The sequence below is a fragment of the Varroa jacobsoni genome, unplaced genomic scaffold (genome assembly GCF_002532875.2).
Source record: "Varroa jacobsoni isolate VJ856 unplaced genomic scaffold, vjacob_1.0 scaffold_255, whole genome shotgun sequence".
In the NCBI taxonomy this organism is placed as follows: domain Eukaryota; kingdom Metazoa; phylum Arthropoda; class Arachnida; order Mesostigmata; family Varroidae; genus Varroa; species Varroa jacobsoni.
Window position 1 is genome coordinate 224,840 of NW_019213157.1, and position 25,248 is coordinate 250,087.

The 25,248-nt window shown below is 40.7% G+C and overlaps 1 protein-coding gene across 3 annotated transcripts; it reads right to left on the reverse strand.

The window, feature by feature from the left end:
• Positions 1–781: 781 nt before the first annotated feature.
• LOC111258694 (roundabout homolog 3) lies at positions 782–24,992 on the reverse strand. 3 transcript variants are annotated; one of them, XM_022830159.2, is made up of 10 exons: positions 24,434–24,992; positions 9,983–10,303; positions 9,568–9,698; positions 8,025–8,190; positions 4,567–4,896; positions 4,189–4,437; positions 3,754–3,997; positions 3,449–3,562; positions 2,507–2,795; positions 782–2,269 (listed from the first exon to the last, which is right to left on the reverse strand). In XM_022830159.2, exons 1-10 carry the CDS (start codon positions 24,504–24,506, stop codon positions 1,940–1,942), a joined length of 2,247 nt encoding a protein of 748 aa, XP_022685894.1. In that variant the 5' UTR covers positions 24,507–24,992; the 3' UTR covers positions 782–1,939. The 3 variants fall into 3 exon arrangements, with proteins under 3 accessions (XP_022685894.1, XP_022685896.1, XP_022685895.1); XM_022830161.2 differs by lacking the exon at positions 3,449–3,562; XM_022830160.2 differs by lacking the exon at positions 3,449–3,562 and having other exon boundaries at positions 2,507–2,798.
• Between the last annotated feature and the right edge of the window lie 256 nt (positions 24,993–25,248).

Here is a 25,248-nt window from a genome sequence, read left to right on the forward strand (position 1 = left end):
CAACAAAAAACATTTAAAGGATCTAGCGCCGGAAGGAGCTTTTTAATGGACCATACACCACTTACGATCGTACACGATCTGTGGAGACACCTCATTAAAGCTGTGTTCGCAAACGCAACAGTCCGGGCCGGTAAAGGACAACGACATCACCCGAATCTAATGGATAAAAATAGTAATTTGACAGCGATAAGCAAAATTACCGCCTGTTGCTTATGTGAAGGTTCAGTGTTTAGCGTTCAACTAATAAGACGATCATTTTTCGGCGTCGTTCGTCCGTGCCGACGCGCTAATACGTGTTCTCACGCATTAATGCTATTGCATGAAAATGACAAATGCTCAATGATCGAAGGATTTGCCGAGGAAACATGTATTTAGCTGAGAGGCGAATCTAGCACACAGAGTATAGTTTACGAGCAAATGTAGTTCATATCCATAGATGCAGTTTGGTAACTTCTATGCCAAACTATCTGTCCTAGCTCGTATTGAATGCAATTAGCCTGGATGGGTCCTAGGCGCATGATTGTGTCTATAGGTGCGCCTAGTATGCAAACGATCGGATAAGCCCTGCTAAGCGAACCGTGTTTCTCTGCATGACCACTGGCATGATAGGTGTTTTCATGTAACATCACATCTTCAAGCAAAGACATTGATCCTGTGTATGTTTATAGATAGGATCTAGAAGTTTTCATCTGGACAAATGACGTATCTGCACTGAACTTGACACTGAACCCGTTCCTTTTTTTTTGCAGTACAATATACCCACAATCATAATACCAGCTAATGAACAAAAAACGTTTTTTTTTTAGAACATATATTTAGTTTCACATCTCATTTTTTTATGTACAGGATAATACACCTCGTAAGGTGCCCATTTCACAATGCTAGAAAAAGGGTTGTGATGATCATGTTATACAAATGGCACCTCGCAACTACTTCCACTGCCAATACTTCATTTAGTACAATTTTATGCCGACGTAATAATAATATTGACTTTGTCTTTATTTTAATATCACAGGCGACGTAATTTGTTCTTGACTACTGTTTCCCTTTCCCTTTACACACGACAGCATCTTCATAATATCCATATCCATCACGCCACACCTCATAACGAGGTGGTTTTTATTTTTCAAAAGTAATAATAATAATATAATTGTTATTAAATTCGTTATTATCAAGCGGAGATACTGTGTAAACAGTTTCCCTATGACACCTAGTCTTTGCACTAACATACACTTTCTCAAAAGTATATCAAATTCACTAGTTGTTAAAACGGTGTTTTGGCTCACGATATAAATAAATGTACCTCTAACTCTAGTGAGTCTCACGCATAGATAGGTCATCACTCCTGAAAATCGTTTAGGACCATTTTTGCTAACAACATCAAGTCACTGCTATCAAATACCAGTGTCATTGCCGTATATTAATACATTTCTGTACAGACACGGATTTCGGATACATGCATGTTATCTCCGTTTCGACCATAAAAGATGCTGCTTTGGGATGAATAGACTGGATTATCACTTCTAGCTATATATAGATATATACAGAAATGATACCATTTATATCAAATATTTCTCGATAACTTTTCGCGTTAAATTTTAGCTGCGATCTTTTAGTGTTTTACAGTTTTTAACAAAGATGGCTTCCTGTTGATTGATTCATGGCCTATGTATCACGTTATAAATAGTTCAACGCTCGCACGTGATTTTCGATAAATTATCAACATCATGGCTGAATGAATGGGCTATTTAGTAATCCATCTTTCCAGCCATTTTGCCTCAAGCATATCACGTTTGTGCAGGTAATTAACTTTTTTTGCAATAAATTATAGGATAAATGTCAATCTTGCTTGTTGACAGACTATCATCTCATCACGTATATGTAAACGCTATGATCGTTGTGCCTCCTGGGACGACCATCAGAAAATCGCTAACCTCATTCATGATTGGGTTCTTTTAAGGATCTGTTCGTGTGACAGCGCTACATTGGTTTGCCTTTGCTCCGAGTGCTGACTGACGAATCTTTTCGACGGCTTGGTCAACTGCGATGTGAGAGGTGTAAGCGACTGATGTATAGGCTGAGACGCAGACCTGTTTGTTGATGTCGTCACTTCTAAACCGCTCTCGGACCCGGCTTTGTTAAGGTTCGCCTCATCCTCGTCGGGCATGCTATATATGGGCTCACCTGCTACGGGTGTAGCGGTGTTGCTTTCGAGTGAAGGCGACGGAGCTCGAATTCTTGGGTGATTCGAGCTACTTCGACTGGAGCGCTAATAAGTACAAAAGTGGTTAAGATGAGTCGTATTTAAGCCAGGTTACTTATTGGACATGCCAGATTACAACATCTGGTTGCACCGCCCCTTTCTACAAAAAGACAAAGAATTACTGGGTCTTCGCTTGTTACAGGAAAGGGCGCATTTATCGAGGTCTACAGTTTTACTAGTGAACTCTACCAGATGTTTGGGTCGGAAATAAAAATACGCAAATCGCTCTTGGCGCCAACTCACCCCGCTTCTTTTACCGAAACTCGAAGTTTCGCTAGAGCTTGACGCACTGTTGGAGTATCCACTGTGCAAAAGATTTTCAAGTTCGTGAGTTCCCTGAGCGCCTCTGGCTACCGGGTAAGCTTTAGATCTGTTGACAGCTGCGATGTCACCAGTTCTGTAGTTGCCAGTGTCTCCTACTCGCGTTCCCGGGAGGACAGGCGGAACTATTGTTGTGGCTGCGTATGGACCTGATATCGGCGTGTGTATTGGGCCTCCGCTATTGCAATACAGAGATGAACGAGGAGCCTCCCTGCTAGGGCGATACAGATATTCATTAGGAAAAAAACTCCGTGTTGAATTGGCCTAATTGAGGCCTGCAATGCAACCACAAGCTACCATCTATAGAAGCCATGCCTGAGCCAAATCCACAGTCGATACTGCTCTGACTGATACTTGCCATTGATTACTTGAACGAATCTGACTTTTTATTGTCATATTCAGCTTAAGCAGTACTACCGCTCGTGTACACGCCAATAATCATTCCATGCCAGTCACTTCATTCTACCAATTTCAATACACGTTTGCACCTCACCTGCACTCACAATCTACTGAAAATCTACAGCCCTGCCGTTAAACTGGTCTCAATATTGCCAAGTTGGATTGGTGTTCCACCCAATCTAATAACCTGTTGTCGTTATCTTAATTATGGCGATTCTACGGTAAAAGTAGAAATCGTAAGAACGATGCTATATGAAGAAATAAAGTTTTCTTCGAATAATATGCTAACGGTTACCAGTTTAAGATGTTCTAGTTGAGGCTGGTTCCTCTACTCTTTTGGTAGCAGGCTAGACGTAATATATCAATCATCGTTTGCTGTAGTGATAGGGATCTTTTGTTAGTCGAGTTAGAACGTCAGTCAGACGCCATTAGTTTAAAGTTGCTAGAGAAGGAAGTTATACTTGCGTGGGATGGATGCAGTCGAGGATATTAAGTTTGTTCTCATAAAGAACCATCTTCTCATGGCGCGGAGAGAAGTACTCCGTTGTATTAGTTGGATGAGGCAAGTCCGTGAAGAAGCTTGAACGTAATGAAGGGTCGGGGATATTGTTAAGGGGTGCTTTTTGAAAATGGTTAATGTGTTAAAAAACTAACAATCCGTGCATAGCTACACTTCATTTTCAACTGAAGCGTCGCATTTCATCTGATTCACTATAAAGCGCTACGTATGCCTTGGTCACTGCTAGCGACGAGACGAGTTTGTTACTTACTTAACGTCACCTCCTTTAGCAACGGGTACTTCCGTCACTGCAGACTGTGTTTTGCTGTTCATCTTGCGAAGTAAAAGAAGAATAGTTACTGCAACGCAGATTAGAATTAGGCAAAGAATGGCCGAAAGGAGGAGAAGGAGCCAAGGAGAGGAAAAAAGATCTTTGCCTAAGGGATGTTCTGGATGAGAAATTATTGGTACACCTCCCTGGAGTACGTCGACGCGAGCGGTTGTCGTGATTTGACCTGGCACGAGCAATCGCAGACAGTTAGTCAGAAAGAACGTGGAACTAGTTACTGTCGTGTATATGTTTTATTAGAATGTATTATGATTATTATTAAAAGCCTTCGATAACTTTGGACAAAAAAAAAGTAAAAATCACATTCTATTAAGATTGTATGAGTAATTAACTACTGCGTTGTAGTGCATGACTCACCAAGAAGTGAACGGGCAGTGCATATGTACACTCCGGCATGATGTAGGGCGGTGCGTGGTATTCGTAGCGATCCATACGAATCGACCGACATGTCTCCATCGCTTTCCCCAGGAGAGAGAACCCAGCGGCTCGAGCCGCGACTCCACGAAATTTCAGGAGATGGATTTCCAGTTGCCTCACACCTCAAGATCAGTGGATTGGACAATTTGACCTGTCGATCTTCAGGAGGCATTACCCATCTTGGGCGGTCTGCGGATCAATCGACCCATTAATAGTTATGCAGGTCATAAACTGAACAAAAACGGTAGCTAACGATAATTCCCCTCTAATTGTCCTCTCTTCTGAGGTTTCTTCTAGTAAACAAACGTCAAAACTTACAATGCACTGTTAGCTGTGCTGTTGCCGCAACCCGTCCCTCAGAGTTTTCAGCCTCACACGTATAATTTCCCTGATCGTCTGGACGTACGCCGCTAATTTCGAGAGATGAACGGACCGAACCCCGTCGATCCTCCTCGACCGTCATTGTAAGCCCATCGTTGGCCGAAAAGGACAAAGTTGATCTCCCCGTTAATTCGTGGCTATTTTGTCGCCAAAGGATACGCGGCAGAGGATCCCCTGCCGCCGAACACTCTAACAAAACCTTTATCGTACCGTTTTCCGGTATCAGCACGGTTTTGTTTTCTGGGACGATAATCAGTTTAGGTTTATCTGAAATTTAAAAGTAAAAGCTGTCAGTTTTCTTCCTCTCATAAGATTTTGAGGAATACAATTTCCGTACGGCCTGGCACCAGTCAGTTCATCCAAGCCGAATGTAAAGCTTGGCCGCAACAGTAACCAAATTGAATTAAATTATTGATATAAAACTCTATGTAGCAACAAACAGTACATAAATATAATTATAACATGAGCAATAAGCTCATAGCAATGTATATTGTTAAAGTCCGATTTCTGATCAAATGGCAAATTTTTCTACGGCACGATTTACGACTCAAATTTGGCAGGAATCGATGCTTTTTAAAAACCGTCTATATAAGTTACGGGAAAAGATCCGAAGATGGAAGAACGTAGAGAACATCTTTAGACTAGAGCAGATCTCAGCTGCTTTGTAATGCACTAACAGCCGGTAAACTTTGGAACCACCATCGAAGAGCTGTAAGTAAGCTCCAGTAGGTGCTGCTATTATTTATGGCTGAGAGTACGAAAAGAGCGTGTGGTACTCACGCCGAGTTATTTTTTCCACATTTGCTGAGTAACCTCTACGCTTCCGCCGAAGATAAGCGTCGCTGTTCTGTTCAGTGTTCACAAGTAACCGACAAATTAGACGAAGTCGAGAATAGGATCGTTTGGCGCCGACCAGCATCTGTGAGCTTTTAGCGGGAATATGTGTGGCTATGAATCTGTCTTTCTTGCTATGAGCTAACGGTTCACGAATTAGCATCAGCCACTCGCGTGTTTGTTAGCGGATCGACAGACAACGCGACGATGACGACGACGACGACGATGATGTCGCTCATGCAGACGGTTACCTTTTTCAATTAGTACTAGCATTGGGTACAACGCGACGCACCGGTTTGGAACGAGTGACCCCGTCAACGCTGCATAAAAACAGTTTGCCTTGTACGCCAGGAACGCCGCCGCAACCAGAGCCAGCAATGCCAAGCACAAATGGCACAGGTAAATGTGATAGGGGAAGCAAGCTTGTGTTCTTACAGCCGATTTCGCGTTCATTCTGTTACTGCCGATTGTGACTGCGCGGCAAACCGCCAAGATAACGGCTGGATTTTGAATATTCACAAGGCATGAGTTGTGGCACGTAAAGCGGCATACACACACAGACCCCACACAGCATGTGCAGGTGTACCTCAACATGTACATATAGAAGACTACAGACGCGCACATCCAAAACGCACAATAACAACGATGTTATTGTATAGCCTGTTCTGCTGAACGTAAAAGGACTGAAACACAAGCTGTTCGTTGTTACCATTATCACGCTTGTACTTCTGCTTTTCTTAATGAACAATGGCCAAAGAAGATAGGATTTTACTATTGTCGCCTGCATAGCGTCTATAGTAGTATCAAAAGCATTGTAGCACCTACAAGTCTATGGAGAGCGATAAGTGCCTCCCACGTACATATATATAGGTGTGTGTGCACGCGGGTATGCAAAGGTAATTCGCCATAGCACCGATGTCTATCTATTGAACAACATAATGATGTTGATGCCGGCAGGGGCACGGCCGAGATCGACGACCCACTAAATACAAATGACATTAGCGTCAGCTCGCGCAGATAGTTACGAGCAAACCACAAACAAAACTGAGACGTCAACACACGCGCTACGAAAAAGATGATCTAGATGTAAATATTTTCTATGTAGGTGAATACATGGCTTCGCCAGACAGCGTAAGGCCAACAGACTATGATAACGACGAAACGACCGCAACGGTTCGGATCAAACAAAAATGAAAGAAAAGACGGACGCTATATCAAAGTGGAGGGTAAAAATAGTTGTTCTAAGGTCTTTATATTGAGTTACGGGTCTGTTAGCGTCGCAAGTGTCCGGTCATAATACAGGCCACACTATATAATCAGGGATATTGCCGCTCGAGGAAATTCGCTGACGAACAGACATTGCAATGTACATTAGTAACTTTTTTACCGCTGTTCATAGCTACGTTCTCCCAATGAACTTATTAATCAATAGCGTAGTGAACATCTTCCAAAGACTCTTAATAAGCTACCAACGTACGCGGGACCACTCGGTAACTGGGACTGAGAGAATGACATGTCGAAACGAAAACATATATGGTTTCGTCTATGTGGAAGCACTACATATACACATATTAAATGTATGTAAGTGTCGTTCGTACTCTGTTAAGACAAAGGCTTTAATGGGTCATCATCTAAATTGTTTTCTTCGATTATCGGTTATGTTTTATGCATTCTTTGTTAATAAACCTTAAACAATGCGTCTATGTAAGCATTCTACTCGAATGTTCAAAACGTATCCCATTTCCATGATTGTCAGGTTCTATGTGTTATATTATGTAAAACTAGGCTTATAAAAGCCTAGTTTTGTATGATATTGCATATTGCAAGAACCGGTATCAACAACAGTGTTCAATTATCTCTCTTAGGTACACCTTATACTACTCGGCTTCCAGCATTAATCCATTTAGCTAGAAAGGTTGCGATACTACTGCCATTATTAGTACCCGAACATCAAACGCGGTCATATTGGTATAATAACATGGGCTTAATAATATACTGGCTAAAAAAGAAAGTAGAAAATATAACAAATTTGTTTGTTACAATACAATGTTACCTTTTATACTGACTATGGGTCTTATGAATTATAATAACATGAGTAACGTAATGCCGGTAACTTTATAGTGTAACGTACTCAATACCCATGGACACAGAGGCAAGAGTTAATGGACTCGTTTCGTTGGAAGTGATACCTCAAAATTGAAGTCATTCAAATAATGCGGAAATAAAGACAGAAGACTTAGTTCCTCTGCACTACATATAGTTTGTTTTATTGCAATAACGAAAAGAAATAATGGATTAAGCCAGCTGAATTAGGTTAACCCTAGGGTGGGCCATCTAACAACGCGAAGTCGTAAGTTTGCCACCTCGTACACTGATAACCAAAAGCATCAACGGAGCCATATTGACCAGTGACCTCGAATACAATTTTCCGCACCAGCAGGGTGATTTGGTACGCATGTGGAACTACTTAAATAAATCAAGGTGCATGGCGTTATCGCGGGTTTTAATGCTATAGATTTTCAAAGACGAGAGTATGATGTAAGGAATCGAGAGAAGCTTACTATGCAATATCACTCGTAGATTGGCCGGGGGTGTCTCTCTGTTACCGACGGCATTATCTGCTTTACAGACGTATCCACCTTGATCGGAAGCACGCACGTCGGAGATTACCAAATTTCCTAAACCTTCAAGCCTTAAACGGCTACTCGGTCCTGAGCCTACATTTACCTGAAAATAAAATAAATTCACTCCTCATTAATTAAATCAAGATCTTATCAACTTAATATATCCCAAAGAATAATAATGAAAGTGATTTTGTCTGTTCAGTCAGTTTTAAAGTGGCTATGACATGATGCCGAAGTTTGAAAACGATCAGGAGCAGTTCGGCGAATTTTTTTTCGTAAGTTCCTTGTATCTAGCGAGAAAATGTATTCCGCTACCGTGGTAACGACGTGATTTATATCCAAATTAATCTTTCCTAAGAGAGACAAGCAAGCCGTCATAATCAGGTGCATTTCTCGATATTAGTTTATGATCGCATTAGTGGAATATTGATGGAACATTCGCGTTTATGGGGAAACCGGACTATACGACAAGTACACGGAGCCGTGTTTATAGAAGAGCGATGATATACGTTCACTGAATCTAGTTGCGCTACAATAGTCTCTGTTTTTGTAATAGGAGGAATTCATTTTATGTCGCCTCTCTATATTTCGAATTTTATGTCCGGTATCGCCGTTAAGATTGCCATCGGAAAACCGGCGTCCAGTACGAAGCGAACCGTTTGCCTATGCCAGGGTTCCACCCTAGCCCACAAAATTGTATAATAAACCTTAGCAGGCTTATACGTTAGCCACTAAGCTCGTATGGGGGCGTTCTGCCTCGCACCTAGCGTTTTGAGTGGAGGCTTACTAGGTCCACAGTAGTATTGAGAAATATATTCAAGCACGGTGTAAGTATCGCCTTTGTTACCAGGTGCTTAAGATTAATTTGGCGCTAAAATATTGTCTCGTATGACACAGTGTGTTACATAAGAGTTGTTTAAGTTGTAGTAAAGGATGTTGCAAGGAAGCTCACGATGCTATCTATCTATCTCTTTACATAACGTTTAAGCAACGCATATGTCTACAATGTCAATACAATTTTTTGTGTGTCAGCAATCAGGCCAACCTAATCTTACTCCACTGACGGAGTAAATTTTAAAACTTGGTTCTTAGCTTGGACCTAAGCCAGCAGAACCACACATTCCGTCAGACCTTGCAAAGGTACCTGAAGTAAAAAAAGGACGACCTATGCACATATCATATACATGGTGAAGTTTGTAGAGAACTTACGCTTCACAAGTAAAATGCTGGTACCTTCTCTCAAACCATCAAAAGAAACGTTTCTGAGACAGTAAAGCGTAGTAACGTTCGTAATGTAAAGCATCGAGAATATTGTTTTATATCACTTCAAACAGATTTAGAGGTTAAAGATTATATAAAATGAATTTGAATACTCGGAACCTTCTCCCGTGATCGCGCCTTTCCTACAACGGAAAGCTTCTACACGCACCAGGTGGATTACAAGAACGATAATTATAATTATCAATAAAATGCTACTTACGACTACACCTTCCTTGAGCCACTCAATTGTTGGTGGAGGGAGTCCTGGCGGAGGAGCGCACTCAAGAACTACCGTGCCTCCCTGAGGAACGTCCTTCCTTGAAGGTACTTTTAGGAATTCCTCGCGCAGATCTGGAGGGTAAATACGAATGAAAAAACAAGGTGTATTTTAAATAGCAAATAATCTATAGTAGTTTTTGCTCTTAGCTCATGATAGACATACAATCGACTCTAGTCACAGGCAAAATTCCGGTTTACATTGTTTAATAAAATCTACTTTTTTTTTTTTAAACAGGACCTGATGAAGAGATGGATGCTTTCAATTCTGAAAATTGAAAAAACGAGATAAGTCTACCGGCATCTAATAACTATTGTCATTATGTGGAAAGCTAAAACGTTGACTCAGCTATACTTACATGCTATCTGGAGTGTCGCGTTGTTGGAACGCACTGAATTGTGTCTAGTTGAAAGGCCCTTTATACTGGCTTGGCACCAATAGACACCCACGTCATGAGTATGTACTGACACAAGAAATAGTACCCCTAATGAAACAGTACGCCCAAGTGATGGTTTAACAAGTTTTCCATTGTGAAACCACTGAATTTGAATATCTGCATCAGTTATCTCCGGGGAGAGAGAACGAGCGCGGCAATTTAATTGCGCTGGATCATCGCGCAGGGCAACCGTGTCCTTAGGCTGCTCTATAAACTCCAGAAGTTTGTCGCGTTCTGAAATGCCTAAAAAAATCGATACTAATTATCACTGACGGCACAACTGATATTCTGACGTAATTATTACGCTACACGATAGACAGTAAACTACTATGCACGACGTAAACATTTATAGCGTAGGTAGTTTTACTTAACTTACTCCGATGATGGAACAAATTCATAGACGTGGACGGATGAGTTTTTTTTTGTCATACTACATGAACTAATATCTGCTGGTTATTTGTTATTATCACGTTCGACTATAGCAAAATGATGCGAACGCTACGTCCTTGGTGGCAAGCGAATACAAATATAGAATCTCCTTAGGCAAAAAAAAATAGTAATTAAGTAGACAACACATTACTGTCATTAGCTGACAAGAATAACGTCCAAGTAAGTTCACAGAAAGTTAAAAAATTTAATGCTTGTCCTTTTTGCAGTGGCAAATATCGCGAAACAACTTCACTGATAGTAAGTATGCAATGTTTCCTTTAGTGAATTGTCTCACATTATTATTCCTACCAAATCACTCAGATAATATGAAGATTGCCAATATGATTTCTATTGCAACAACAACAACGATTCGTATAATATCTTCATTAGGGAAAAGCTATACATAAACTCCCACAACGATGCTGATGTATTGACATGATAACAGGTAAATCTTTTCCTGAGAAACAAGTCATTGGTCTGTTGTACACGTATTTGTAGAAGCATAAGAAGAGATGATCTTCGATCAAGTAGTGCTTCGTCTAGAGACATTTGCTTGCCGTTTAGCTGGATCTGATATCAAAAGTCGAAGGGGTCATAAACTAGAACAAGTATTTGGCAGTTGTGCCGCCGATCATCGGCTTGCCAGCGATCACTTTCTTCTTTCACGGTATACAATAGCTAGGGACAGCGGCAGAATAACTTGCAGTAAATCTTGACCGTAATACGTAAGTTCTACCACAAAAGATAATGATCACCTCACAGTACGCGTACGTTCACTCGCGGCTCCAGCCCCGCCCTTATGCCGACATACCGTCTGGACCGCACACATAATTCATAAAAAAAAAATAGTTGTTGTTCTCTTACAATAAAAACTATTACTATGAGTGAAGAGTTTTATTGATGCGGTATATTGCAGAGTTCAAAGTAATAACGTAAATGCAATGATTGTACCAGGTCGTTAAACGGCTTAGCGGGTGCGGATGTTAAGATGCTTCAGTCATAAGTTGAACTTCGATAAGAAGCCAGTGATAACATCTCTATATCATAAACACCACGTGTGATGACCTAAGTAACGTTTTTTTCTTTTTATATGAATAGAAACTTTTAATTACGAACTCGTTTAGACAATAATGAACCTGCTTTTGCAAAATGCATTTCCTTTAATCTATACGCTAAGCCGCTCTTTTACATATCTAGCCAATGCAAAACATCATACGAAAAAATGAAACACTGTTAGAGATAAGGTCCAAGCGAATCTAAGTTTTTTTTTTTAAAAAGCTTTACAAACGTGATAAGAGCTCACGATGTTGCCTTAGGTACCACGTAGAATTTAATTATAATAAACCTAGCAACTCTATTAAAGCCGATCAAAACAGTGCACCTTCATTGGCTTCTAACTTAACTTCACGTCTTAGCATCATAGATCTTTCAAACAAACTTACAACTTACCTTTTGATAGAAGTTATACAAAAATTGCTTAAAACATGTCTAAAAATAATATGCAATTGCCAATATCCCCCCACAAAAAAAGATAGAAGCAAACTGTTAGTATGAAATATAATGAAACGTCCCGTAGAATAAAACTATGAATTAAAACTAATAATCTATTCAAATGTCAGGGAAATACACTTCGATCCCCCTGTTATGATCGGGATCTGAAAGCCAACTGTTGTTATTACCATTGTTGCCGCTATGAGTGTGGGAGGCAACTTGTGCTTTATCTTGTGGTAGAACTGCTCAGCTCAACGACGCCACACTTACTCACTTACGTTGGTCGGCCCCAACTAATCAGCTTGGTCTATTTAATGTAAGTTCGAATAAAGTCAACCGGCGCTTAAACATCAATTCAGATCCGTAAAATCAGTTCATTACTAAACGCCACCAATGGTCAGCCGGCGTTCTTTTTTCTACAGGAACCGATCAAGCTTCTAACACAAACGTTGTTCGCTGATTAGTGGGCAGATAAATGAGAACCAACGTTCGCCCTGACGAAAGCTTTGTTCATAAAGACTGTTAAATAGTTGCCCTTGAACGCTGACCCTATGCTATGTAACTCATAATGCCCTTTGTTTACCCGAGTCGCTAGAACAATACCTCCAAGTTGGATTTTACCGTTTCGACCAGTTGGAGTTTTTGTTCGTTGAATATGTTGACGCATGAAGATGGACGACGGTTTTTGTCAGTGAAGACACTTGGGCGGTCGATCTAATAATGGGCCTTTGACAGATAGCGGCAAAACCGATTTAGCTCCAAATGAATGCTTGCGTTGGGTAAGTAAAATAAAAATCAAGGACAAGCTTTGTCCTGAAAACGGTGCGCTCGGCATTTATTATATTTTGAAGGCGAGTTTATTAAAAATAATCTTCGAAAAGTTTTCTTGGCTTTATTATGCAAAAGTCTACAGTACAAAATTTTCAACGGTAAACGTTAAACTTATCAATATGCAATTCCTAGCTCTAAAATATTCGCAAACTATTCTATCGCTCTGTCAAAATCCCGACGTTCCACTTGCGCGTATACGTAATTTAGCAAGTAGCTCATAAGTAGAACGTCGTGTTGATCAAGGACTGATGGGAGATATACTATGGCAAATACCTATAACAGTGTACATAAACGTATATGTGTAGCGTCTGAACTTTGTTGTACCTAATAGATATTCCTCCATGTGCTTTTTATAGTTTGTGGCGGTGTTAGCGAAATAGAATTACACAGCGATGGCTGTTAATACCCTACACTATAGCACAGAGGTAAAAATGAACGCTACGACTCAGAATTAAATCAATTAAACGTGTGTGACTGCGATAAAGGGTGTTCATATTTTATGCACGGCTGGACCATTTTTCGCTTCAGCAAGAAATTACGGGAATGGATTCTAAGGCGATTTCAGCTGTCGTGTGCCTGTCTACTACCAGGCTTGCTACACTCAGTGCGACAGCGCACAAACGGGGCGCGCAACGGGTACGCCTTGAAGGCCATCAAACAGACGGCTTGTGCGCACTTAACTCTGTGCAGCCGATTCACCACCCTCTCTAATCTTTTGTTTTTGTTCCTTCATACTGGTGGTACTTAAATTCCGTATGCGGTGACTAATTTGAATTAGAAGAATTCATCCATACATAGTATGGCGCACGGCCGGCACCATAATGCCTCGACCGTACCCTGAATAACATGGGCGCTTACCTGTATAATAGATAAACAGTAGATCCATGAGCTACAGCGCTAGAGCAGGCATATGACTCTTGAAGAATGTTCATGTTGTTTCTTAAAGGCGACTACTAAAAGATTCTACCCAAGAAAACGCAAATCGAAGAAGACCTAAGTGGTAATTTTTAATCTCTAGTTTATCCATTTGCAAGACTAACCTAACACACGTCCGAGGAAGATACCTGGTAGATGCCAACCTGTTCAGTTCCGCTGTGTAGCACATGGCTCTCTAAAGTTCAAAGGTCTGTCATAATCAGAACTTTCTTAATGGAGATATCTCATAAGCTAATGATTATGTCACAAGACATAATATGACGAATTTCAATATTACATACAAAAACAAAGTGGCTATAGAAGTACGATGCTACAGCTAACCGCTCTCAATCTGTTCAGTTTCGGAGTAGCTCCGTTCGGTCTTTCAATGGAGAATTCCGAACACTAGTTGCGCCAATGCCTTTTTCCCCAAAAGGACGTTGGGACTAAGCATAGTGACCCGAAATCACCTCGCATATCTCCTAGTCGGCTCGCCACGTACATCATCGCTTTGAGCTCCGAGCAACTGCAGCCTCCGAGACGAACTAGAAGCAAGGGTTAGCGACGAGTGATGGGGATATATTTGGCTCCGGTGCAATGAAGAGCACCAAGTGGGACGAGACCAACCGGCTAAAAGACATGTCGTTAGCCATGGATGGATTCCATCATAAACTCCACAAAAGATTAAATTTCCATGGGCTTGACGATACATGTGAATGCTCCAAAATGCAAAAGGAAATTGCTCGTTGCCTGTTGGTATTATCTTTAGGACATCTGGTAGATCTTTTAAGTTAGTTTTATAAATGCAACAGTTCATATGCAACGTGTCCTATCTGATGTTGCTGACCTGTCTACGTAAAGTCAAAATACTACTGTAGAAAATGAATGGGCACGCAAACCCGTTTACGTATATCCCAATGCTATGATGTGTAACTTCATGATGAACTAGCATGACAAAAACTTGATGAAGAGATGATTGGAGCACATCAATAGTCTTCAATGAGCTGTAAAAAAATAACTACATTTTTTTTCTGCTACCGGTTTCAATACACAATTATATTTAAACAATGTGAGCCAAACCTGCCATTTATAATATAAGAAACTATGGGACGTCAATTTTTATGAATGATATAGAATTCTCTAGCTTAGTGTTGATGTGGGGAACCTTAACGTAGCGATATTGCTATGCTAGTACTATTTGTTTGTTCTCTTGCCCTTACCCCTCTTCTCAACACCCATAATTTGGTCATCATCGTAAGTTGAGTTGGTACTTGGAGCTCGTCCTGGGCATGTAAGTGATGAAGTTAAGCCGATCTCGAACCCGAAACAGCTTAGATAACTACCGAGCGTAGCTTAGTTACTTTTTGTATATGATTGGAGTACTGCGATTAATCATTCCCTTGCGTCCCCCATCTAAACCGAAAATTATGGCTGATAGAATCTTATGACTAGAACATTTTATGCTATGTTGTGTGGTAAATTAATTATTGCTACAAAGAGACGTATGTGCTTGCGCATGAGTTTTTCCATCACTATAATGACATAGCTAATTATATTAACAACAACAACAGTATTTTCTGAAGTCATCATGTTTCTTATTAAGTCGCTATATTTGCCAGAAGAAACGACGGGATACGGGCCAACGACAGAGGCGCGATATCAGAGGAGCTGCGGAGCAGATACAGCAGGAACCAACGTGAGCAGATGCGCAGACGCGTTTACTAGAAGACGACTTAGCGAGTCTCGGACTCTGTTTAGCATTTAGACTAATTCCATTCCTGCCGTACTGTCAATCTTCTTCGAAAGGAAGGAGAACTATGAACTCTTCGAATACAAACAACAACAATGATCGTAGCAACAACGAATGTATAGAGAAAACCAGCATGCGGAAGGATCTTCCCAAATGGCAGGAGTTTCGGCGAGAAACTCTTCTTTAGTTTACTCCATGGCTAATGCCGATGTGCAAAGTGATATTTTACTGTTTATATACATAGACTGTGATGTACTTTGCGCGGAAGGGTCTTCAGTGGTTTATTATTCCGCGATGAGGTTTTCGGTCACATCTTCCACCTCTGCAGCATCACAGACTTAAATAATGCACTTCGACGCGCGTTACCAGACACCGCGCCCAAGTTACGCACGCGTTCAGGGGAACGACCTCGAGTCATCTGCATGGCCTTGTTCTGCCTGATGTTGAGTTTAGGCCCCACATTGAAACCAGTAATATTAGTAAATCTTGGTTGCAAATGGCAAGTATTTTGTTTGATGTTCATCTCAAATCTATCTCTACAAAGAACTGCAAAAAAGACATCTGCGACCGATTGCTCTGGTCGTTTTCCATCTGAACCTATAAAATGGAATCGACGAACGGCCTACGTCGGCATATGCGACAGATCAGAAAACAGAATAGCGTAGCCATAACACCAATCATAATAGTAATAATAATACACGTAACGTCGCCTATGACGAAAAGAATATTAGGGAGGGGGGCAACAGCAGTGCAGGCGATTTGATACGCTGTTGCTGTTCGACGTGACGTGGCCGTCGATACTTGTGGATACTTGCCGCAATCGGCTGTAACAGTTGTTAAAAAAAATAAGTCGCCGTGAATAAGAAGTGATAGCAGATAGCGATAACTGCGGCGTTAGTTCGGACCAGCAGACACGGGCACATAGCCAGAGATCCGGTCGTCCTCAGCGATTCTCAGCAGCTTTTGGCTGGCGTCATCGGCCAAGGCTCAAACACCATCAACGTTGGCAACGAGAACAACGATAGCGGAAGAAACAGCATCATCTCATTACCCTTATCTACGTTTCAAACCGAAAAGAAGCCAAAAAATTCTACACACTTTGTTGATAGGCGATAGTTTGTTATTTAAATTGAATATCAGACGGGCGGACATCGTTTGCTCGCTCGGCGTCCGTTCTAATCCGTCTAGTGCTTAGGAGTTGCCCGTTGCCTGCTCGTACGGCTGGTGGCACATTCGTTTAGGAAAAAAGGGACATATTCTCTCACAGACGCATAAACGGGTTCGTATACCGATATATGTATATACATATATATATATATATGTATAAGCGATATGAATATAAACACATCCGATAACAAGACGTCCATTCGCCATAGGCCGACGAACGATGACTAAAACGAAGCAAAGTGTTTGTTGAAATTTATAAAAAAAAAAAAAAAGAATATTTTCACATCGTAGAAAGCATATGATGGATGGCGTTACAAATAACCCCTAGAACATGACGCTTAATGATCGCTCGGGTTCCACTCGGTGCTATAGCGTAAGGGCACAATCTACACATTCGGCCTATTGTTGGCTTGAAATTTTATGCAGTATTCAATCCTTCATAGAAAAACTTTACCGGTAAGAAAAGTTCCTCGCAAATTCGTTGCCTACGTAGTACTTATATTGAGTAGTTATATAGCACCTCTATACGGAGTGACAACGCAATTAGTATGATGCTTTTTTGTTTGCGGATTATTATTACTATGGATTGTTTTTTCATTCTTCGAAAGCCTGATCGGCTACCGATATTTGAAAGGCGTTAAAGCAGATTATAGTTATATAAAGAAGTAGCGATTTCGGTCGAAGTCGATAAAAAAAAGCTGGTACCACGTAATTCGATTGAAACTAGCTATTAATAAAAGAAATATTCCCCTTCAGGGAATAGAGCAGTTTAGAGCTCAAACGTCAGAGCGGAAGGTGGCATCTGGGATAATCTAGAGAATACCAGCGATTTCTTTCTTCTTTGAAAAGGAAAGCAAACCCGCTTGTCAATAGATAACGAACCTTGAAACCGGGACCCAACTTTACACTTACTGACAAAGCTGCACAAAAATGTAATAAAAAAAAACTCAAGAAATCCCGCCTTCGTTTAGTCCTATTTTCGCCCCCTTTTGTGTCCTCCTAAGGCAATCCAGCACCGCAACTAACACATTAGTTTATTCCTTATAATATAGACGGCTATATGAAGACTCTATATATTAGTGTAGAATTGACCGCACAGCTGACAGAGAGATCGTATACTGCACCAGGCGTCGTCCGCTACAATCACATGGAAGGTATTATCAAATATAGAATAAAATTCCAATTCTTTTTCTCTATTTCGATTAGCAATATTAGAATTGTAGAATTAAGGCTGTCGTATCGATAATTTAGCGGAATGAATTGATATATAAATCAGTCGTAATGTGAAGCACGCATTTGTTCCTAAGCTCGCTTACCAAATGAAGTGTGGCATCAGTGCGCTCGCCCGAACACACGTCGCAATGGTCCAAAATGCTTAATTAGTTAATTATCTACATCTTACTAGTGAAATAATTACTGCAACTGATATTACTCACGCTATCTCTGACGTTTCTAGCTAATAGTACTACGTTAAGGCACGAAGGCGGGATTTGATCATCCAGTTTTACTAGACAATTGTACAGTGTTTCCTAAACAAAACTGCCTGGCCCCTATTTCCTTGCTAGCAAATTGATGGTCATCCTAACGTAAAAGCTATATGAACGCACAAAGTGAGGCTTACTTAAGTCTCTAAAAATAAAAACGACTTCAATCGTAGCTAAATTTGAAAATACCAATTCGTATAGATGACAGGTTCGAACGCGGAAAACATGTAGGTCCCTGAAGATTTATTATCTGGTCCGAAAGAGACTAGGGATAACGTGCTCGATAGATTCATGACAACAAAAGTGTGCCGATTAGTTCATTGATATTGCGCTTGAATTTCATACAGAAATAAATGAATAGATCCCTACCCGCCGTACCTGCGTCCCTCTGGCTCGAAGACAAAGCAGGGCGATGCTGAGAAAAAGATAAATCGGCAAAAATCAATAAACACTCAAATGCAACCTGCGCTGACGGTATAATCTAACCTCAACTATGAAATAGAGAAAATAACTAGGACAAGTGCGAACAATAATAACAATTTACATTTTGTGCATACACTGCGTATTAGCAAACAATAGCGTTATAGTTTTATATTTCGCGGGCACAATCCAAATCTGTATGTTTCGAGATTCTTCCTTCGTCTTAAGACGGCATTATTCACAGCAACGAATTTTCGCGTATCGCGTATAAGCTTTCGGGTACTAACGAACAGCTCGTGACCACCCAGTAGGCACAATAGTAGAAGAATCACAACTGCCGCCCAAGGAAATTTGAATTTTTCTTCTTTCGAATACGATAACGCTGACACCTCGCGATGCCGGATGCCGCTTTCCACTTAAAGGCCACACCGTTTGACGCTGCAAAACTGACATTTTGCCGTATAATAACCGACGATACGTGTCTTACGAAACTTTACGCCGCTTCATTTCTTTTTCTTCCGGCTTCTGAACCGAACGAGTACTACAGCATCAAATGTTGGCTATACCATTAGTTCGAGTCGGCATTATTTTTATAGCATTATATGAACTATGCGGTGACCACAAGCTGGCGATTGCATTTCCTTTTCTACATCTTTGCGATTCTCCCTATCTCGCGCGCTTTCTCTCTTTCCTTCTCGGTGTCCTGCCGAAGTTCTATTAGGCCCGGTTCTCTTTTCGTTTTCTTTTGAAGGCGTGACGTGCAGCGCCGCCTCGTCTCTGCAGGCAGTGATCTTTTCGCTGCGGAAGCGAGCAAACCTTCCTCTTCCATGGATAGCGCCCAAGTCGCGCCCCCTGCTCTTAATCGTCTTCATGCCATCCCATCGTCGTACAGGGCCAATGACTGTTAAGGCTCATTACGAATCCGTTCCTCTTGATGTCAACCGACGGACGTATAAACGCAGTGAAAAACAGCAACAACTTTCACCCTTTCTTCTAATACCTTATTATATTTAGAGTGAGAACTTAGAATTGTAGGATCTGTGGTATTTAATCTTGTCCTACGGTTATTCCTACGGATGAATGTTGCACGGTCTCCAGTCTGCATACGCAGTACGAAAAAATCGGTTCTTCGAATTCTGTTCCATAAACTTTTTCACTGCCCTATCGTATCGCCACCGTAATTATTGCCGTCATCATCAGCAGCCGTATCTTTCGTTCGGCCGAATGATAATGAGATGCTCAGTGCGAGTCTGAGGATCGGCCCGAGCGAGCGGCGACGGATCAAAAGATCGCCAGCTAACACTGATTCATCCTTCTCATTTGTTGCATTTGTTATAGGTTATCGCGAAGCAGCTGAAGGCGATTGGCTAAGTGAAGGTTAGTGTAAGTTGTCAAATCCATGTATTCCTGCAAACCCTTATAATGATCTTCGGTGGATTCCACCTATAAGCGAAACTGACGAGAGGATGCTAGTCAAAATCGTCGTTTTGTTTAATTTAGTAACAGGCAAATGCGTCGTACAGCATTAGCACAACTTTTATATTGCAACAAGTACCACTTCGGGCGCCGTAGTCTGACGTTTTTCTTTGGCTTGGCGTTCTTTGCTGTCGCTGTTGTTGCCCAACGTTGGTGCCCAATGCTGAGATGATCACTACGATGTCGCCGTTTCTTCACCAGCGATGTTGCTCAGCGCGGTTATAGTGAATTGCCCCCATGGAAATGGCACCCCCGCGACCGTCTCCGGGTGCCCCTCAATATTAGCCAGCCTGCGCCTATTGGGTTGTTTCCGATCACTTTCTCTACAGTCACTAGACCTAGTAAACATCTATCTATTTATTATATATACAACAGATATGCGCACCCTCATTGATGTCTATTTACGCGCAGGATTTGGCGTCACAGCTCGCCGACCCACAGACATCTGGGCATTCCAGGTAAGGCGTTTGAATACAGACGACACGAACTGATGGTACGTCATGGCTGATGGAAGGCACAATAATGATGCTGATGCTGCCGTGAGTATGGTATAGCGGCGTGATCAAGCCATTATGAAATTGCTGTTACAATTGTCAGAGTCGGCACCATCGAGCTACGGCGGGCAGAGACGACGCCCGGTTTGAAATTACATCTATATAAGAGTCTTGGTTGATCCTGTCGGCCATCTACGCCGTCGTGAAAATAGTAGTAATTATAGCGGTTTCGCCACTAATGCTGTTATTACTATCTGCTGTTCTGCATTATACCGATAGAAACGATACTAACTACCAGTTCGTAGCAATTAAACGTCAGACAAGACCCCAGTAAAGCCATGACGATAACATCAAATAGATACTATGCATGTGTTTATGTAGACAGGTGACTGTTGACTTCTGAAGCTGACATCAGTTTCCTATTCAGTGGACGCGCCGATGCGTGCATAAACGAACAATTACAATTTTCAAACGAAAAAAACATCGATTTTCACTAGAAACACTAATTGCTAACCACTAATGTACTATTGCGACATAACAGCAGGCATTTCGGTAAAAAAGAAAAGCATATTTGTTTAATGAGAAACTAGTTGTAGAGAACCTTTCTTTAGCAGCTAGTCGTGGTCGTCCATCGACTTCAATCATCTCTGCAGCCCCAGTCCGGAATCACGGAAAAACATGCATGATCCTTCTGTTTCTGTCATGCCATCTTCCTGTTATGACAAAACGGTTCTAGTAATTAGGTTAGTAGTTGAGCTATAGCCATATGATAAACAAAACTTAGATGTGGTGATAACTGATGTGTCCACGGCAACTAGGAGCCGACGGTTGGCGTTCGAGTCGTATACATTTCGGGTTCGAGAAATTGCTTAGAAAACAATAAATAGAGGAATAAATCACTGGAAAAAATTCTGTTCGATCGTAAGGACCGAGCACTGGCTTGGTTGACGATCAATTAAACACCTTCTTAACGACAGTGAAGCTACTGATCATAACAATGTATCGTATTATTATTTCAGAATGGTGCTCGTACGAGGGAAAAGAACGAATGGCAGGCAACAGTATCGGAACAGAAACAAGCATACCGTTCGGATGCGTCAGTGTTTATCTATGTATATTCAAGACGATGGTCGTGAGTAGAAATAATGTTCATAACAATAGGTAGATGACGCCACATCTGCGGACAAGACAATGGCGGTAAATTTGACGAAGACAATGTGAAACTAACTACCAGCGCCAATAGCGAAACGTGCTTATAATGTTTGAAGCGGAGTTCTACGCATGTAAAAGTGTTTTTTTTTTAGATGTGTTAAAATGATGTACAAAAATTAAAGCAGCCAGTTGACCAGGCATGGCTAAATTTGCATTGCAAATGTGACACGTTTAGAACGTGTCGAACCTAACTTCTACATCGGAGCTGCAAATTTTAAGCTAGCGACGACATTGTATTTCCTTGAGCGAGCCAAGTTCGAGTTAGTTAGATGATGGCATTCTATCTATCAAACTGCACAGATTCAAGTGTGCACATTATAGTAAAGAGTTTGCCGTCAGCCTTCAAAAAGTAAAGCTCAAGGACTATTTTGTTTCATTTAGTCTCTCCTCCAGATGCTTGTATAAGCTTCTTTGAACTATGGAGTTCCAAGTAGCGAGAGTTGAAAAACGTAAGGCACAGCTCCTCAGGCGTTGTTCGAACCATTGCCTACGCGTAAACAGAATAGGATCCGTAAATGATTAAAAGATTATTATTTTTTTTCCTTCTTTAACAGACTAAATCCGTTTGGAAGAATAACATTTAGTTCTAAATAAAGCACACTCCTTGTCACCAACGTCATAAAGTTATATATATTTATATATATAACACAGGTCTACGTGGACCACGTGGAAAAAGAAAAGATTTTATATACAACAAGTAAGTGATACCGTATATGTCCATGCAAGCTGACTGTAGATACTACTTTATGTACAGTTGTCCGCTGTAACTTTCTGAAAATTTCAGCAAAATTTATGGTATATTATAATGAATTAGGCACGGTGGCTTAATCCATAAAGTCTTGCACACAGGGTGATGATTGACGACCTTTATCGATGCACCAAAAAACTCTTCATTATTTTCTTCTAACAATAACAGTGCTACCATTTTATTTGTTTCTATAAGCTGTAATTAGAGTGTCAAAATCAGAGGTACTTCTTTAAAAAGCTGTTTTTTTTTTTTGTTGAAGAGGCTTGCCGTTCGATAGGCCTGCTTTAAACACGTGACAAAAAAAAAATCTCTGTTAATCTGCAAAAGGTGTCCCGCAAAAACACAATTTTTGCAACAAAAATTATTTTACAAAAACGACGTATCACCGTCGTGCTTTACTATAGAAGCTTCCGAGTTATACAATGGCTAATCTTGCCTATTGCATAATGCAGAAAACTAAAATAGCTATAATTTTAATTTGATAACTTTCATTAGGCTACGGTTGAAACTATTTGTGTTGTATTTAGTTTAAATACTAAAGTCTATGATATTTCCCTATGTACCATATGAGATGTTTCTTTTTTGGTTTTCGATAATAACTAGAACAGGAAATATATTATAGAGACAGGTTGAAAAAAAAAGTCATACTTCATTATGCTCATGCAATATATGCCTACCAAGAATGCGTCTTTACAGTAAGTCTGTTTACGTTCCAACCTATCTGAAGGTACTGGACCAAACAATATACTGAACAAGCTTTCTAGACCTGATATTGTGTAGTACAACAACGGTCGTATGGTAAACTATAGTTGTATACACACTTGGCACAGACCGAACCTAAGGTCACATATAAAATAGAATTTATCAAGCATGTCAATCGATATGCGAGAAACGCAATGCCTGGCACAAAATCTACATCTCTACTACAGGCTAACTGGCAGCGCAAAGTTTAACGAACTTCTACTTGCTTATCTGAACCTATAAAAATCTTGCGAAATATTTTTTTGTAAATAATAGCAATCCACATATGCATCTATCGATTTAGCATTATAACGCGAGAGATACAGGCTAAAAGAAGCCAAAATTATATATATATATATATTTAGTACGTATACATTGTACGATTCCGTGCATTTCGGTGTACGTACGTATCCGGGGGGTCATCTACCAAACATTATCTAAACAGCTATCACGCTCGCAATAGCCCTCCAAAAACCGTCGTGCTAAAGCCGTTTAACTACGGTGATTCAGACTATATGACCATTTTGTTCCGAACACTGCCATAAACGGATTCATCTATATGTAGAACAATTCCCTAGTCTAAAAACTATATACGGTCGTATTTATTTATAGTGAAAGGTAATTTTTTTGCATGGTAATGTTGTGCTACCAAACGAACTTTTCAAACTGGTGCCAAATAAAAAAAAATTACTTATTGAAAATAGAAAGAGAAACGTAATTTACTTTTCTTATCATGTCGTATTGTTATCATATTATAGTACCTGTCGATGGCATAGTTCAAACAAGCGAAATGCAGTACATGATAAGAAGTCAAAAATTCAAAGAAGTATTAATTATCGCCGTTGTAGATCTAGATATCAAATCTTCTTTGTTACAACTCTAAATTCATTCAATCACACCAGTCCTCTAATATGTACGTTCGAGTACATATCATAGTAACAGTTAGATATGGTGATGAATACTTTGCCCCTAGTAACAATGCTTTCATAGTATACGGTTTTTTTCATAAAAATCATAAATATTTTTACATATAATACCTTTAGGGATCGTTAAGTGTTAACAAGTTAAAATCTCTATCTAAACTAATTAACCGTCGTCGCACAGTGTGTATGCGAGCAATGTATGGCACCTTGAGCCTATGGCAGGTTACATCCTGTAATAATCATCAGTGTTTCAAAAACACAAAGGAAAAGGTATAGTGGCTTTGATTCTTACCTTTGCCTAAGATTCGGGGAGGAAAACTCAAAGCAAACGCAGTACAGACAATTATCCAAACTGACAAGCACATGACGATTGACCAACACCATCGACACCAAACGAGAGCACCAAAAGCTTAGCAACAGGCTTTTTTCAGTGATCACTAACAGTAGATGACACACCTAATCAACCAAGCCCGTATAGCTGCCACGTATTTCTCAGCCGTTACTTTTCTATTTCGTAATGTCACTTCATAACAATATCCGCTTCTGTCATTCGCTCGACTAATAGCTTAAGCATATCCACACTCACAACTATTCACAAATTATAGCGCACACTTTGTCTTTCCTCATTGTAAACGATACCGCTCAGCATCAGTCAAATTGGCGGCACGATAAACAAACACTGCTAAGCCCATCGTCCTTCCGCACGTGCTAAAATACAGAAGCAAGACGTGTTCATGGGTTATGAGAGCACACGAGAATGGTTCCCGAACACCGATCCACCCACCGACCGAACGACCGACCGACCGCACGTCCGGGTTGAGATTCAGCCTCTCTGATTTGAGGTTTCGTCACGCGCTCGGCCGTTCACCGTGTTTTTCGATCTTCTCGGTGGAAAGGGCCCAATGATTTTGGGTGAGGGAAGCCAACACGGGGAGAGGGTTGCATTTGGGTTTACCAAGGGCAGCTTGCCAAGATATGCCGACCTGTGCGTCGCATTATTCGATCGATCAGCGACTGCAATAAGTAACCTTTGGGGAAGCTGATCTCAACCGAAAAGATATGGATAAATAAATGGACTCTTTATTTCCCGTTCCTTCAATCTCTTAA